Source organism: Syngnathus acus, chromosome 20 (assembly GCF_901709675.1).
Source record: "Syngnathus acus chromosome 20, fSynAcu1.2, whole genome shotgun sequence".
Lineage (NCBI taxonomy): Eukaryota > Metazoa > Chordata > Actinopteri > Syngnathiformes > Syngnathidae > Syngnathus > Syngnathus acus.
The window spans coordinates 976,758-993,723 of NC_051104.1; the positions used below are offsets into that span (position 1 = coordinate 976,758).

The window sequence follows — 16,966 nt, forward strand, 5'->3', positions numbered from 1 at the left end:
CCAAACCAGACAGTGATGGAGGTGCAGAGGACAGACTGGATGATGGCAGTGTAGAAGGTCTTCAGAAGCTCTCGCGGCAGGTTGAACTTCTTGAGCTGTCTCAGGAAGTACAGCCTCTGCTGGGCCTTCTTCCGGGCAGAGTCTATGTGGCCGGTCCATTTCAGGTCCCGAGAGATTGTGGTTCCCAGGAACTTGAAGGTGTCTGCGGAGAGAATAGTATTACTGCGGATAGTGAGGGGTAAAAGTGGTGAAGGGTCACGCCTGAAGTCCACTGTCATCTCCACGGTCTTGAGCGGGTTCAGCTCCAGGTGGTTTTGGCTGCACCAATGGACCAGCCGCTCCACTTCCTGTCTGTACGCAGTCTCATCACAGTCCTGGATCAGTCCGATGAGAGTGGTGTCGTCTGCATACTTCAGGAGCTTCACAGGAGAGTCACCTGAGGAGAAATCGTTGGTGTAGAGAGAGAAGAGCAGAGGGGAGAGGACGCACCCCTGAGGGGCTCCAGTATTGGTGGTCCGGGTGTCAGATGTGATGTCCCCCAGCCTCACACGCTGTCTCCTGTTGGTCAGGAAGCTGGTGATCCACTGACAGGTGGAGGCAGGCACCGCAAGCTGAATGAGCTTCTGTTGGAGGATGTCAGGAGCGATGGTGTTGAACGCCGAGTATAATGTTGTCATACTGTATTGAAAAAAAATAAAGGAGGTAAAAAAAAGAAAATATTGTACTGCTTAAATAATACAGTTAAACAATAGCAATAAATTTAACAATTACTGCACATAAAATATGTAAATCCATATATTGTGTTTGTATAATATCATTTTCCTTATATTTAATTTTTTTCCACATTTGTTTTTATGTGGACAAAGTAGTTGAGCAGTTGTACATCTAATTAGCATTAGCATCACAACCTTCTTGCCGCCTCACTGTGACGTCATTTCCTCTCCAACATGGCGCAAGAGGCAGGTCGCTGATGGCCATCGGACGGGATTGAAGCCCACCTTTTGTTTGTGTGTGTCTCTTTCTTTTCTCTTTTGTTTTGTCTTGGTTGCTGCTGGAGGATCAACGTTGCAGTGTGGGGAAGCCATCGTGTTGTGGGCAAAAGCCTCCCCCCACACCACCACCATCACCTCTCCTCTCCTGAGACACACATACCGCGCCCCGATTCCGGTGCGTCATGTTTGAGGGCAAAAAGACGAAAAACATGTTCCTCACCAGAGCTTTGGAGAAGATTTTAGCTGACAAGGAGGTGAAGAAAGCCCACCACTCCCAGCTTCGCAAAGCCTGCGAAGTGGCACTCGGTAAGTTGGCTTGTTTTTGCTTCTACCCACCCCACACCCCCTCCTCGACTTCTCGCGTTCGTGCTTATTGATTTAAACACGTCACGCAGCCCCTTTGGACTCATTAACAGGCTATTCCGCGACATATTGTGATTATTTGGCCCGAAAAACCAAACACGCAAAAACGCCATTTTGTCTTGTTAGGTGACTTCCACGTAAGAAGCCCAAGAAACTCGTGTGTTTATCCCACATTCAACGCGGAAATGGTGCAACGGGGGGCTGTTCGTTTGCGGTGTTTTGGCGTGCCTGCAGACCACTAATGACACACTGTTGGCGACGTTGGCTGTTATCACTTCTCCCACTCATAAACGGCAATTATGAGCCGTTTAATCGCATGCTGTCAAGGCCACAAAGGAGCGGTGTGTCGGCGTCTCTTCCTGGTACGTTCGGTACGCAGTCGCCCTCTCTCACTCTTGACAGCGACACGTTTAATTTTCTTAATTTTGTGCACGTTTTCAAGGGGTTAAACGACAGGTTTGTGGCGCAACATTATCACAAATTGTCATCGAAGCCGGGGATAAGGTGACAGCTGTCAGAGCAACGTTTAAGCTAGCACAAAGCCGCTCTCGGAAGTAGACGGAACAGCTTCCGGTTTGACTTGCAATTAAAATCTTAGCACAATTTGTTAAATTTTTATAAAAACCCTTAGCCACCCAAATTAACCAACTGAAACATTTTCAGTAGATTTCAAATCTAACCTTACTTATCCTGTAATTTGAATTAGGGACCAAACCATTTTAACACGATTTCAAAGCTCTTATTTTGAAGTATATCTGATATCGCGTCCGGTTTGCACGTTTCCATTCACACCACTTGTTAACAGGTGTATCCCCAGTCTCTATTAATCACAATTTCCCCAGCTAAAATAGGAGCCATTTGTGTTTGAATCACACCGAAGATGTCTGCACAGCGTTATTTTGCACAGGCATTATTTATGACCCAGGCTGCACGGGACAAACGAGGCTTTTGTCTTGTCAAGGGTTGTAATCCGATGCCCAGAGTGGACACAATGGCAGCATCTTGTGGAGCAGCCAACCACCTGTGTGAGGAGATCGGGTGACCTTGAGGGCCTAAACACACAAGCCTTGCTCTGTGTTGTTATTAAACCACCGATTTGTTGTCAATAAAGAAATGGTAGATGCAGAAAAATAAAGCCTCATGCACTCTGGCAAATGTGTGCAGTGGTGCCACCACGTAACTGTGCAGAACGCGAAGAGTGAGCAGCAGCGCAGTCGTAGTATGTATATACACATAAAAGGGTGACTGCCTGACCCAGAATACTGAGTGACTTACATAATCTAATACTCTCAGGGCTCAGACACATCTCTGCGCTGTCACTTAACATCTCTCGATGTGGATTTTCCATTTTACCGTTGTTTGTATTGCGACTGTACCTAATGCAGCACTTGGGAGTAATTGGAATAAGTGCACTCCAATTGGGGTTCTTTTTGGGTTGATTATGGTTCACTCATATTTGTTTCTCCGGTATCTATAAGGCGAGTCACAGGGAGCGAGGCGAAAGGTTTGGGCAAGACAAAGCGCATCATCGTCATCCCCGCTCCCGCTCTGACCTTTTACTTGGAATGCCAAAGTGTCACCCGGCAGGCCTTCACTTCAGGAACGCTACGCTCTCGACAATGCACTTGTCCCTAATATTTTGACCTACTTTGTACCGCCGCTCCGAGCATGACGGTGGTGCCGATGGTACTATTGTCCCTCGGGAACATGCGCTCCTGCCGCATGGTTAGAAGCTCTTGCAGCCGGGTGTGCACCCACGATAAGCACCGGGCTATAAATAAAAAAGTGTTTGCCAAGCCATGGTGACCTCAAGACTCATGCAGCCTCAAAAGTGATCATTCATGTCACTTGAATGTTTTTTGACAAAGTGTACACACTTGAGCTCCTTGTAATCCCAAAGGTGGCCCCGCTCTCCTGATAATGAGCTTGCGCTCGTGCTCATGTCAGCGTGTGTCAGGGCCCTCGCTCGCTCTCAACGCATAAATAATCCTTTCATCTATCCTGAAGATGATGCAGAATATATTTATTATTGCGTGTTTTTAAACTTGATCCCTCCATTCATTTTACATGATCTTGTGGACCTCCTTCAGTCCGGAGACGAACTATGAATTAAGTATTCCCACGTGTAGATGAGGAGGCGCTTTTATCACTATTTACACTGCTTGTTTGGATCAGCTGCCTTGATTGATTTTGATCAATATCGTTGTTGGCTGCCGAGTGGAATACATCACGTTTAAAGAGGCAATTAGAAAGAAGCTACCTCGCACGTATGCCCGGACTCCAGAGGAGGTGAAATAGCGTGCCTGCTAGCTTGCGTGCTAAGAATAGACTCCAGGTGAGCACACATGAAATGCAACACGGCAGTGTGACAAAACCCAAAGTCGTCGCCAAGTCAAGCCGCCCTAACTTAATGCTATTGAGCCTGGGAAACAGTTTTAGATGTTAAAAAAATAAATAAATCATGCTGTATGTTTAAAGGCAAGTCGTGCTACAGGTTCCACAGTGTCGGTTGCTGTTTGGGAAGTACCTGCATTCCTTCATACTTGAAGGCCTTCAAAAAATGCCCAGGTGGCTGAATGATTAGCCAGCCGTGTCGCTTGCGACCTTCTCGTCTGCTTAAAAGCTCTTCACACTTGTCGGACAGCCTTGTCCAATAATCAACACATCCGTCATATTGGCCTCATCGGCAGCCGCTTCAGGATTGGAGCAGTGTAACCATGGCAACAGTGTCCAGTAAAGATGAAACGGATCAATAGATATACTCTTAAGTTGTGGACGCCCTTGGGAACAAGCAAAAACAAACGTCGCAATGGTGGAAGATGATTCTTGCGCAAACACGATTCACTTTCTGAGCCACTCGTCTTCAATTTGCCGTCTTTTGAAAGCACTCCGTTCGTTCTGTCGCTCTGGCCCGCTTTCGTCAAAGCTCCTCACCGCCTTCATGTTTGATGCAAAGAGTGGCTGGCGACTCTAATGACTTCACATGACAAAGGCCAGGGGCCCATGCAAGGGGGGGGCGGGGGGGGCTTCTGGGATTTGACAATAAAACCCAGAGGAACTGTTGTTTCAAAAACTTGTTTCTCTTTTCTTTTTCAGAGGAAATCAAAGAGGAGTCGGGGAAATTAAGGTGAGTGTCTGCAAACAGAACACGGCGGCTGACTTAATAAATGTATACAAAGGCGCTCCGCAGAGTTCAACTCAAGGCTACTAGAACACTGCGTGCGCGTGTGTGTGTGTTGTCGAAGTGAGCTTTGTTGTTTCTCACATCTCAGCCTTTATTCTCCCCACTGCGTTCGCGTGTGTTGCCGAGTTACGCCGTCCTCGGAATGAGCGTACATGAACCGCACTCCACCTTCACTCGAGCTGTGTTTTTGCAAGATTAACATCCAAAAAAGAAATCGCTGATCCTCAGCAAGCCCCGACCTTGTTTTTATATCTGCCAGATGCTTTTTTTGCAGCTAGCCTGCAGCGCTGTTTAAACGGCCGCTTTATTGGCAGTGTTGCGCAAGATTACGAGTTCAGAGTGGCAGGCCTGCTGGGATATGAAATTAACATTTGAGGCAGCTTTAATTGAATACCAACAATGGAGGCAGTGACTCCATTGTCATGACGTTTGTAAACTTAAATTGATTCCAGCCACAATCTTTTTTCATTTTTGGTGTTGCCCTTCCAGCCTCCTCCTTGGCATCTCGCGGTGGGTCCTTGTGGTACTTAACAGGCTGAGCTCATCCCGCTTCGCTGCCAAGACATAAACAATACGAGACCTCCCTTCCCTGTGTCTGCGCTCATCAGGGCGTGGCGGCGGCTCTGGGGGATGCGCGCATTTGTGGCCTTCAAAAAAAAAAAATGAATCACCAGAAGTCGGAAAAAAAAATAAAATCTTGCTCGGTCACTCGATTTAAGGGTTGAGCGGCTTATCCGTGGCTTGGAGATGCTTTCTCAGCATGAGAGCTGATTACCCAGCCCGCCCTCCTTAGATAGATTAAGTGAAGCACTCAGCTGGACCCCAAGTTCAGCGCTTTACCTTTTAGCATGCTAATGGGCGTCCGTCAAGGAATAGATAGAGAAAGAATGTCAAGTCACAACTTTGCTGTCAACACATGTGCATGGTTGGAATTACACAGCATTAAAAAGTCACAAAATGGAGATCGGTCTACAAAAAAAAAAAAAGCCGTTTGTTTATCCCCTTATCGTTCCAGCCCGCCCAGCGGAGATGGAAAATCGGGTTCGGCCACTTTGCCGCCAGTCAAATCCAAGACCAACTTCATCGAAGCCGACAAGTACTTCTTGCCGTTCGAGCTGGCATGCCAGTCCAAATGTCCCCGCATCGTCATCACCTCGCTCGACTGTTTACAGGTTAGTGCTTTGACACGTCTTTCAGCGTTCCGCTCTGGTCTCAGGCCGTCATTTTTGTTATTTATTGTCCTTATAGAAGCTGATTGCGTACGGCCACCTGACTGGCAGTGCGCCGGACAGCACAGCCCCGGGCAAGAAGCTCATCGACCGCATCATCGAGACCATCTGCGCCTGCTTTCAGGGCCCGCAGACGGACGAGGGAGTGCAGCTGCAAATCATCAAGGTGGGGAACCCCCCCCCCAAGAAAATTGTCCTCTCTTGCCCTGCTGCTGATGACGGCGCTTCCCGTTGCAGGCGCTGCTGACGGCGGTGACGTCGCAGCACATCGAGATACACGAGGGCACCGTGCTGCAGGCCGTGCGCACCTGCTACAACATCTACCTGGCCAGCAAGAACCTCATCAACCAGACCACCGCCAAGGCCACACTGACGCAGATGCTCAACGTTATCTTCGCCCGCATGGAGAACCAAGCAGTACGTCCCCACGCCCGCCCGCCCATCCGCCGACAGCGCACACACAAACACACAACTTCCCGGTTTCATCCACTGTCGGACATGTTGCCTTGCTCTAATGTCATCTTTTTCTTTTTGAATGACACTTTTCCCCTCCTCCTCCTCCTCCTCCTCCTCCTCACCTACCTCCCTCCCTTCCCTCCCTGTGGGACACATAGCTTACAAATCACAAGCTATCTTGGTCTCTGGCCTCCAGAAAGCGTGACCGCCAGGTAAAGAAAAGCGTGCAGGACTGCCGTGAACTTTTCCTCCTTTTTTTTTGTTTTTTTTTTTTCTTTCTCTCCACTTGCCTGACCCACAAAGTCTCCAAATTCTGTGCGCCTCTCTTGTGTTTCCTCCTCCCTCCTCCAACTTCCTCCTTCTCCATCCATCCATCCATCCATCCATCCATCCATCCAGTTTGCCGTATTCTTGCCGCACGTCGACTCACTCCATCGCTTGTGCCACTTTGAACTTCACATAGTTACACCAAGGGAGTGTTAAAAAAATACTAGAAATAATCATGAATTAATGCTAAAAAAATATTCACACAGAGACGGAGCATTAACAGACACTCGGGCCTGGCTGGCATTTAAATAATGAGCTTAGTTTGTTTGCGCCGCCTCGGAGGTGTCCGGCCCGGACGCTCAATGCTAATAGCATCAGTCAAGATGTTAGCTTCATTTGGCAGTTTTGCAGACATGATGAATGTATTAAGGCCATCACTCGTCATTGTTTTGTGTACTTGTGACTCACGTCTCCTTCACTCGTTGTGCCTTTTTTCTTTTTCCATCCTAAATTTTGAATCGCTCAGTGCACTTGAACGCATCATGGGCTGTTAGTTGAGCTTGGCTGAAGGAATGTCTACTGCTTGCTCTCTCCGGTTTGATTGATTGTTTGTTTGTTTGTTTGTTTGTTTGTGTTTGCCACCAAGTACCACCATCTGTTTCGGCGCGCACAAGCTAGCAGCACACTGCTCATTGGCAAAGCGACGTCATCGACTGGCATGTAGTCGTTCATATTCGCATACGTACGAAGGATTTTAGAAAGGCTTTTAGAAAATCAAAAATATTGCAATATAAAGATTTTTTTTTAACGAACACACCACATTGCCAGTTTAATTTAAGATGTCTGGCTGTGACGTGGAAAAAGCGTTCAGGAGCCTTAAGGGAACGCAAACATTCTTCCAAGTTTTTTAATTGAAAAATGTATTAATCTCTCTTTTTTTCTCTGTGTGCATGTGTGTGCTTGAATTTGTTTTAACGCACGTATGTGACCCCCCCACCTCGCGTCCCGTCAATTAGTTGCAGGAGGCAAAACAGCTGGAACGAGAGCGGCTCCGGCAGCACGCCGAACCGGACTCGCCTCAAATCCACACGCCGCCCAAGGCTCCCACCCGGGAGGCCAACGGTCCCATCACCACCCCGAGCATCACCGCCCCATCCACCCCGACATCGCCTTCCACGCCGGCGCCACAGGCCGACGATGAGGGCGGAGGCGGGAGCAGCAGCCGCTCTTCGCCCAGAGAGTGCCGGCCCGTCTACGAGAGCCCCGATCCGGAAAACGGCTCCGACTTCTGCATGGCGGAGAACGAACAGACGGAGGCCGACCAAGCCGCAGCGGAACAGAGTAAGATGGCGGCTCTCGACGATTCATTGAATTAAAAAAAGCCACCCATGTCTCTCGCCAGGCCAGGCCCATTTTCTTGTGTAATAATGATTGACGTGACATTGTGTATGTGTTTTTGTTTTTTGTTTTTTTTCTTTCAGATGCAGCAGGCGATGAGGATGAGGAGGAGGAGGAGAATCTAGTAGGGCCTAATTATGAGGAGAAAGCCCAGGAGATCGTGCAGAGCATCCTGCAGGAGGTGGTCAACACTGTGGCAGGAGGTGAGACTCACATTCAGATGACACTCCGCGGTCTGAATCAAAATGGTGGCCCAAGGCCACTGCTGTCCAAAAAGTGGCCCTCATTAAATGACCCTCGCTCTCTTTGGCAGGTAACTGCCTGGACCCAACCCACCTCTGCACGGACGCCAAAGAGCCGCCAGGCGAGGGCGAGCACACAGAGGTGGATGCGGGCCCACCCGAGGCAGTCCCACAGGCTGCCCAGAACTCGCTGGAGGACGAGAGCACGCTGGCGAGCGATGGCGAGCACGTTCACGCCAACGGCATCCCCGGCACGCCCATCTCGGCTAGCTTTGCGCCGTCGCTGCCTGATGACAGGCTGTCCCTCTCGTCCACTGACACTCAGGTGCAACGAGCTGATCATACCTCGTTGCCCTACTTGGTTGTCACAATAAAAAAAAGCCTTGAAAAAAAATACACAAAAAATAAAGAGGAAAAAAAATCCTGTGTTAGGAATCGGGAGCGACGCCGGGACAGCCGCCGGGTGCCAAGTTCTCTCACATCCTCCAGAAAGATGCCTTCCTGGTTTTTCGCTCGCTCTGCAAGCTGTCCATGAAACCTCTGTCGGACGGCCCGCCCGACCCAAAGTAAGTCAGCCTTGTCCACTAGATTTGAATCACGCCTTTCAAAATGGCTTAACGGGTTCTGTCCATTCAGGTCTCACGAGCTGCGCTCCAAGGTGCTGTCGCTGCAGCTGCTGCTGTCCATCCTGCAGAACGCCGGGCCCATCTTCAAGACCAACGAGATGTTCATCAATGCCATCAAGCAGTACCTGTGCGTGGCGCTCTCTAAGAACGGCGTGTCGTCCGTGCCTGAGGTCTTCGAGCTGTCACTGTCCATCTTCCTCACGCTGCTCTCGCACTTTAAGACGCACCTCAAGATGCAAATCGAGGTGAAGAGCGGCGCCAGCTAAGCCGTACAGAGACGGCGTGACCCACTGATGATTACTTGCCTTGTTCTCCAGGTTTTCTTCAAGGAGATTTTCCTCTACATCCTGGAGACTTCCACGAGCTCTTACGACCACAAGTGGATGGTCATCCAGACCCTCACCAGAATATGTGCAGGTCTGACTTCGATGTAGACATGACGACGCGCAAGGGCGACCGTGAGTTGTGACCCGCTTGTCTTTGTCCTTCAGACGCTCAGAGCGTGGTGGACATCTACGTCAACTACGACTGTGACTTGAACGCCGCCAACATCTTCGAGAGGCTCGTCAACGACCTCTCAAAAATAGCGCAGGGACGCGGCGGCCATGAGCTGGGCACCACGCCCCCGCAGGTGATCACCACTCCGTACAAGTATTCATCCAGAATTGGGTCTCGATTATGACCATGACACATTCACGTCGTCCGCAGGAGCTGACCTTGCGAAAAAAAGGCCTCGAATGCCTCGTGTCCATTTTGAAATGTATGGTGGAGTGGAGCAAGGACCAGTACGTCAACCCCAACTCCCAAACGAGCCTTGGTAAGTGCTGAGATGTTATTTGCCAAAGGTGGAGCCCAAACAAAAGAACGTGTGTTCCCTAAGCTCAGAAAGCATGCCTCTGGCTAAGCTGTCAAGGCTAACCAGCTAACTCATTAGCGTGTGGAGCAGCAAAATATGTGAAAGCTGTCAAGGAGCCATTTTCTTTTTTTTACCTTGTAACTGTGTTTTATTTTCTCCCCTTTTGGACATGACTTTAAAGCCAAAACAGGTAACAGTAGCATTAGCACAAGTGCTTTTTAGACTATTAAAAGGATGGCTTTAGTGGTCTGTCTGTGCTTTTTGTAATTAGATAACATTCGGACGGCGGGCAAAATGACAGCTCACGTTACCGTGACGACACCATGCTGAATGTTTTAAAGGGTTTCCGATACGCCAACGCAAGTGCTGGGTTGCAGCTCTTCTACGTGACCTTGTGTCTGCTATCATGATAGTTACAATTGATTTAATGTAATAGCAAAATATATATATTTTAAATGAGTCGTTGTACTTTGATACTGTTGTGCTTATGCCTTGTTTAGTTTCCCCGTTTTAGTTAATGTCCCTCAATGTCGGCCGTATTTTCGCCTCGTTTGTCGTGACCGCCCGTTTGGCCTTGCCCGCCTTCTCCCCCAGGCCAAGAGAAGCCGTCGGAGCAGGAGAGCAGCGAGACTCGGGCCCCCGAGAGCATCAACCGCTACGGCAGCATCAACTCGCTGGACTCCACCGCCTCGTCGGGCATCGGCAGCTACAGCACACAGATGTCCGGCACGGATAACCCCGAGCAGTTTGAGGTCCTCAAGCAGCAGAAGGAGATCATCGAGCAGGGCATTGACCTGTATGTTGCAGTCTTCATTGTATTATTTATACCGCTTTAATAATGCTGCTGGTCGATATTATTTTTAATAACCACTGCCCTGTAGTTTCAACAAGAAACCAAAGAGGGGCATCCAGTACCTTCAAGAGCAAGGCATGCTGGGTACAACCCCAGAGGACCTGGCTCAGTTCCTGCACCAAGAGGAGCGCCTTGATTCAGTGAGGCCCGATTATTTTTTTTTAGATGTTAGTCGTTACGTTGACATTCCAATCATGCGACTCCGCTGTGTTTGCGTGCTGCCCGCACTGCCGCAGACTCAAGTTGGGGAGTTTCTCGGTGATAACGAGCGCTTCAACAAGGAGGTGATGTACGCCTATGTGGATCAAATGGACTTCCAAGGCAAAGACTTTGTGTCGGCGCTGAGGATGTTCCTGGAGGGCTTCCGGCTGCCCGGCGAGGCTCAGAAGATCGACCGGCTCATGGAGAAATTCGCCGCCAGATACCTCGAATGCAATCAGGGGTGAGCCGGGCAAACGTCAGCCAGCACTCGATGACGCCATCGAGTTCATTGTTGGGAAATTGCTTTGCCTGCAGGCAAACCCTCTTTGCCAGCGCAGACACCGCCTACGTACTTGCCTACTCCATCATTATGCTGACGACAGACCTTCACAGTCCACAAGTACGTACGCCACCTCCAGATGATTAAGGACAGCAATCGCAATTTTTTTTTCTTCTTCTTCTTCCTGTCAAGGTGAAGAACAAAATGACCAAGGAGCAGTACATCAAGATGAACCGCGGCATCAACGACAGCAAGGATCTGCCCGAGGAGTACCTGTCGGCCATCTATGACGAGATCGCTGGCAAGAAGATAGCCATGAAGGAGACCAAGGAGCTTACCATCAAGTCCAGCAAGCAGAGTAAGTGTTGTCAGCTCGTAGCTTAAAGCAAAAAAAAAATTCTAATTTATATTTCCTCCTCTAGGCGTGGCCAGTGAGAAGCAGCGGCGTCTGCTGTACAACGTGGAGATGGAGCAGATGGCCAAGACGGCAAAAGCTCTGATGGAGGCCGTCAGCCACGTGCAGGCGCCCTTCACTAGCGCCACCCACCTGGAGCACGTGCGGCCCATGTTCAAGGTAGGACAGGTCGTCGTCGGACGCCCATCGAGTGCTCACTTCCTGCTGCTGTCGTCCTCAGCTGGCGTGGACGCCCTTCCTGGCCGCCTTCAGCGTGGGCCTCCAGGACTGTGACGACACCGACGTGGCCTCGCTGTGTCTGGAAGGGATCCGCTGCGCCATCAGAATAGCGTGCATCTTCTCCATACAGGTTACAAATCAGAATTGTGTACTGTATGTGACAAAAAAAATAAACTAGTTTATTTTATGATTTTTTTTCCCCCTTAGTTGGAGAGGGACGCCTACGTGCAAGCACTGGCCAGGTTCACGCTGCTTACCGCCAGCTCGGGCATTTCCGAAATGAAGCAGAAGAACATCGATACCATCAAGACACTCATCACGGTGGCACACACTGACGGAAACTACCTGGGCAACTCCTGGCACGAGGTTGCCCCCCTTTAGAAGTTTTTTTTATTATTAAATCTCAACAACTATACCTGCTTGAGGACACTGAGTTAATCAACTTTTTTCTTTAGATCATGAAGTGCATCAGTCAGCTGGAGCTGGCGCAGCTCATCGGCACAGGCGTGAAAGCGCGCTACATTTCGGGGACTGTGCGCGGCAAGGAGGGCATCATGGCCAGCACTAGGGAGCAGAGCAACGACGAGTACCTGGGCCTGGGTAAGTCGGCATTTGGTCCAAAGTCCCATATAAGTGTTGCTAACCGTTCCCTCCGCTGTGCAGTTGGCGGCACGGTGGATCGCAAGCAGATCGCCAGCATCCAGGAATCCATTGGCGAGACCAGCTCTCAGTCTGTGGTGGTGGCTGTGGACAGGTGGGTGGAAAAAAAATTATATTGATAACTATCATAGACATATATGGGACTTACATTAAAACCTTTTTTTTTTTTTTATTTATTCAGGATATTCACAGGATCGACCAGACTTGATGGCAATGCAATAGGTGAGTCGAGGACTGGCCATTAGCAGCATAAAATATTGTGTTGACTGATGCAAAAGCAATTTCAAATCACTATGGGATCTGTATGCAATGGCGTCCATCTTTGTTTTTGTCTGATGTCCATAACTATCCTCAGTGGATTTTGTGCGCTGGCTGTGCGCCGTGTCCATGGATGAGCTGGCCTCGCCCACGCACCCGCGCATGTTCAGCCTGCAGAAGATCGTGGAGATCTCCTACTACAACATGGGACGTATCCGACTACAGTGGTCCAGGATCTGGGAAGTCATTGGGGACCACTTCAACAAGGTGGGCCGCAATTTAGCAGCATTAGAACAGTTGGAGTGTTTTTTTATCCTCGTATCTATTTTGCAGTGCGTCGTTTTCTGGCTTTGATTAAATGCAGCTCTGGTCTTTCAGGTGGGCTGCAACTCCAATGAAGACGTGGCCATTTTTGCCGTGGACTCACTCCGGCAACTGTCCATGAAGTTCCTGGAGAAGGGCGAGCTGGCCAACTTCCGCTTTCAGAAGGATTTTCTGAGGCCCTTCGAGCACATCATGAAGAAGAACAGGTGCGTTGACGACGACGATGATGATGATGGTGGTTCTTGGCTCTCTCTTATCTCTCTTGTGTCTACAGATCTCCTACCATCAGGGACATGGTGGTGCGCTGCATCGCCCAGATGGTCAACTCCCAGGCGGCCAACATCCGCTCGGGCTGGAAGAACATCTTCTCCGTCTTCCACCTGGCGGCGTCCGACCAGGACGAGAGCATCGTGGAGCTGGCCTTTCAGACCACGGGACACATCGTCAGTGAGTGCCACGAACGGTGCACCCCGCCGGACCTTACGATTCGTCGCTGACTTTGTCTTTCCGTCATCGCCAGCGAATGTATTCGAGAAGCACTTTGCGGCCACCATCGATTCCTTCCAGGACGCCGTCAAGTGCCTGTCGGAGTTCGCGTGCAACGCCGCCTTTCCTGACACCAGCATGGAAGCCATCCGCCTCATCCGACACTGCGCCAAATACGTCTCGGGGAGGCCACAGGTGGGTCACCCACTGTTGCCGTGGCGACCGCCTTGCCAGCCAGATCCACTACTTGTGTCTGCGGGTCCAAATGTGGCTAATTTGCGTGGCAGGCCTTCAAAGACTACACCAGCGATGACATGAATGTAGCGCCAGAGGACCGCGTTTGGGTGCGAGGCTGGTTCCCCATCCTCTTCGAGCTGTCCTGCATCATCAACAGGTGCAAGCTGGATGTACGGACCAGGTACATGGGCCCCACCAGTTTCCAGGCCACTAAATTGAAGCATTGAGTTCATCAATGGAGCCTTTTTGTTTGTCCTTGTTCAGGGGGTTGACGGTAATGTTTGAAGTGATGAAGACGTACGGGCACACTTTCGAGAAGCACTGGTGGCAAGACCTGTTCCGAATCGTCTTCAGAATCTTCGACAACATGAAGCTGCCCGAGCAGCAGACTGAGGTACGTCTGTCACGCCATCACAAGGACAGATAATGAAAGTGATCAGCAAAAAAGCCAATGTCGGCTGATTCGATTGCTTGGCCGGATAATTAATAAGTCTTGTTGCCCCCCCACCCCCACCCGCGCAGAAAGCAGAGTGGATGACCACCACCTGCAACCACGCACTTTACGCCATCTGTGACGTATTCACGCAGTACTTTGAGTCCCTCAGCGACGTGTTGCTGGATGACATTTTAGCTCAGCTCTACTGGTGTGTGCAGCAAGGTGAGTGTTCAGAAGGCAGCGATTTTGCTTTAAAGGGATTTTTTTTTGGGCAACTACTAAATCCTCCATTTTGTGCGCAGACAACGAGCAGCTAGCCCGCTCGGGCACTAACTGCCTGGAGAACGTGGTCATCCTGAACGGCGAGAAATTCTCCGCCGAGACATGGGACAAGACGTGCAACTGCATGCTGGACATCTTCAAAACCACCATCCCGCACGCGTAAGCCATATTTAACCACCCTCCCCCTTCCATTCTAAATGTGTGATGAATGCTGTGTTTGCCTCAGACTGCTAACGTGGAGACCAGCAGAAGGCGAGCACTTCGACAAGCAGCTGGTGAGACTAGCCTATTTCCGCATAGATCAGTTCGCATTTGATCTTCATCACGCCATCTCCCCTCAGGATTCTATTTCTCTGAAGTCCTTGGACGACCAGCGCTCTGTCGGCAGCGTGGAGAGCCGTCGCCAGAGCCAGCAGAGCGGCGTCACCTCCACCCCCGGCGAGGACGCCGCCAGGGGCAGAAACTCCATCAGTGAGTGGAGGGCATTACATAAACCCAAGGTCCAAGTGGCCAATTCTCGTTTTTTGCTCATTCTTGTGGGAAAGGAGAGCCACTGCCTCACAACGAACGTCACGTTCCGCTCGAAAGGCGATTTTGTGACCATGAACTTTGGTGCTCCGCAGGGGTGCAGGAGCAGCGCTTGTTTGCCGCCTTGCTCATCAAGTGCGTGGTGCAGCTGGAGCTCATCCAGACTATCGACAACATCGTCTTCTTCCCCGCCACCAGCAAGAAGGAAGATGCTGAAAACTTTGCCGCAGCGCAGGTGCCGACATTAATATTAATTTCTTTGATTCTGCCAAATATTGTCAAGCTGTACTAAAAAAAACAAAAAACGCCACCCTTGTATCGTCTTTCCCAAAGCGCGATGCGGCCTGCGCGTCAGACGTGGCGGCGGAGGCGCCAGACCAGGGTATGTTCCGCTACCTGACGTCACAGCAGCTCTTCAAGCTGCTGGACTGCCTGATGGAGTCGCACCGCTTCGCCAAGTCCTTCAACTCCAACAACGAGCAGAGGACGCTGCTGTGGAAAGCGGGTAACTCTTGCTGCGCCACTGCTAAGTCCGGCGTGAGTGCGTGTGCGTGACCGACCTCTCGCATGTGCGTTGTAGGGTTCAAAGGCAAGTCCAAGCCCAACCTGTTAAAGCAGGAGACGGGCAGCCTGGCGTGCGGCCTGCGCATCCTCTTCCGCATGTACACGGACGAAACGCGGCGGGACGCCTGGGAGGAAGTCGAGAGACGACTGTTAGAGTAAGGACGCAGACGCAGCCCATCGCAATCACGTATCACTTTTTTTCACCAACATTTTTTTTTTGTGTGTTCAGCGTGTGCGGCGAGGCAGTGGCCTACTTCTTGGCGTTGACCTCGGAGAGCCACAGGGAGGCCTGGACCAACCTCCTTCTCCTCTTCCTCACCAAGGTTCTGAAGATCAACGACCAAAGGGTGGGTTCACACAAATACGACTCAAACACGCTAACACGCACTGTATTTACTCAACTGCAATTGGTTAAAAGATAAAAAGAAAACGCCAATGCTATCTGTACAGTAGCCCGCCTATGGCACTTCCCATTATGCATTTAGCTAAGCAGACTTTAAGACGTCTCTCCCATTCAGTTCAAGGCTCATGCATCACGGTACTACCCGCTGCTATGCGAGATCATGCAGTTGGACCTCATCCCGGAGCTGCGCGCCGTCCTGAGGAAATTTTACCTGCGGATCGGCTCAGTATTCGGCATCGCACCCGAGCCGCAACCCCGGCCGGCGCTATTAGAGAACTGCGCCAACCCAAAGGCGGCGGAGGAAGCTCAATAACACCACCTGCCTGCAGCCTCCAGCCCTCCATCTACCTTGGCTATCAGCACGAAAAAAACAAAACAGTCTGGTTTGTAGCGATTTCCTCCTCCGCCACCATATCTCCGAGCTGCTCGGACGGAATCTATTTTAAAAATTTAAAAAATGTGCTTCTTACTGTATATTCAATGTAACTGAATGATTGCAAAGACATACTCAAAAACCATGATGAAATGTGACCTCTCTCTCTCTCTCCGCACCCCTATGTGGTCAACATTCATATCCAAATGTATAGATGTAAGAATCTGATGACACTAGATTTCTTTTTTTCTTTTTTTTTATATTTTATTATTATTCGTCACTGCACTTGAGCTCCATTCGGAATGCACTGGAGATTTGACATTTTACCCCTCCGCTCCAGATTTGACTGTAACATCTCACCAGTAAGTGAAGGCTGCATTAAATTATTCCATTTTCAATGTTGGTTTTGTTTTGTTTTTAACTGGAAGACGAGATGCTAGCTGCTTAAAAAAACGAAAGACTAATTGCTATTAGTCTGTTTTCATTTTTTACTTTAGTTTTCATGTGTGTATAAAAAATCAAAAATAATATATTTAATTTTTTCTTGGGTTTTGGGAGGTAGTGATGTGTATAGAGAGAGAGAGAGAGAGAGGATGAGTGATGTTAGCTGTGCTTTATGTGCGAATGGGATGCATTCCTGCTCATGGATGTAGAAAACAAATGTATATGATGCAGCAATGTAAAGTTTTCTATGTTGCAAAAAAGATATGTACAAATTTGTGTACATCCTCTGGCATTCTAATCAGGTTCTAGGTCAATAAAGTTTTTTTGAACTTGGGTCATTTGAATTGTCACTTATTTCCACTCAGCTATATTATGTTAAGAATGAAGATT

General features: G+C 49.6%; 1 protein-coding gene across 2 annotated transcripts; it reads left to right on the forward strand.

The window, feature by feature from the left end:
* Positions 1–907: 907 nt before the first annotated feature.
* On the forward strand, positions 908–16,910 carry arfgef1 (ADP-ribosylation factor guanine nucleotide-exchange factor 1 (brefeldin A-inhibited)). Of its 2 annotated transcripts, XM_037280169.1 has the most exons (40): positions 908–1,298; positions 4,452–4,482; positions 5,555–5,711; positions 5,788–5,934; positions 6,006–6,185; positions 6,383–6,436; positions 7,508–7,832; positions 7,973–8,092; positions 8,203–8,456; positions 8,564–8,697; positions 8,768–9,002; positions 9,075–9,174; positions 9,249–9,388; positions 9,466–9,574; positions 10,208–10,409; positions 10,495–10,606; positions 10,703–10,908; positions 10,983–11,067; positions 11,140–11,305; positions 11,370–11,521; positions 11,583–11,711; positions 11,789–11,947; positions 12,037–12,181; positions 12,245–12,335; positions 12,423–12,463; positions 12,597–12,766; positions 12,878–13,029; positions 13,098–13,270; positions 13,344–13,504; positions 13,597–13,727; positions 13,811–13,940; positions 14,069–14,204; positions 14,285–14,423; positions 14,491–14,539; positions 14,606–14,735; positions 14,888–15,027; positions 15,126–15,297; positions 15,373–15,511; positions 15,586–15,703; positions 15,875–16,910. In XM_037280169.1, the coding sequence occupies exons 1-40, from the start codon at positions 1,175–1,177 to the stop codon at positions 16,070–16,072; spliced, it is 5,736 nt and encodes a 1,911-aa protein (XP_037136064.1). In that variant the 5' UTR covers positions 908–1,174; the 3' UTR covers positions 16,073–16,910. The 2 variants fall into 2 exon arrangements, with proteins under 2 accessions (XP_037136064.1, XP_037136065.1); XM_037280170.1 differs by lacking the exon at positions 6,383–6,436.
* The last annotated feature ends 56 nt before the right edge of the window (positions 16,911–16,966 follow it).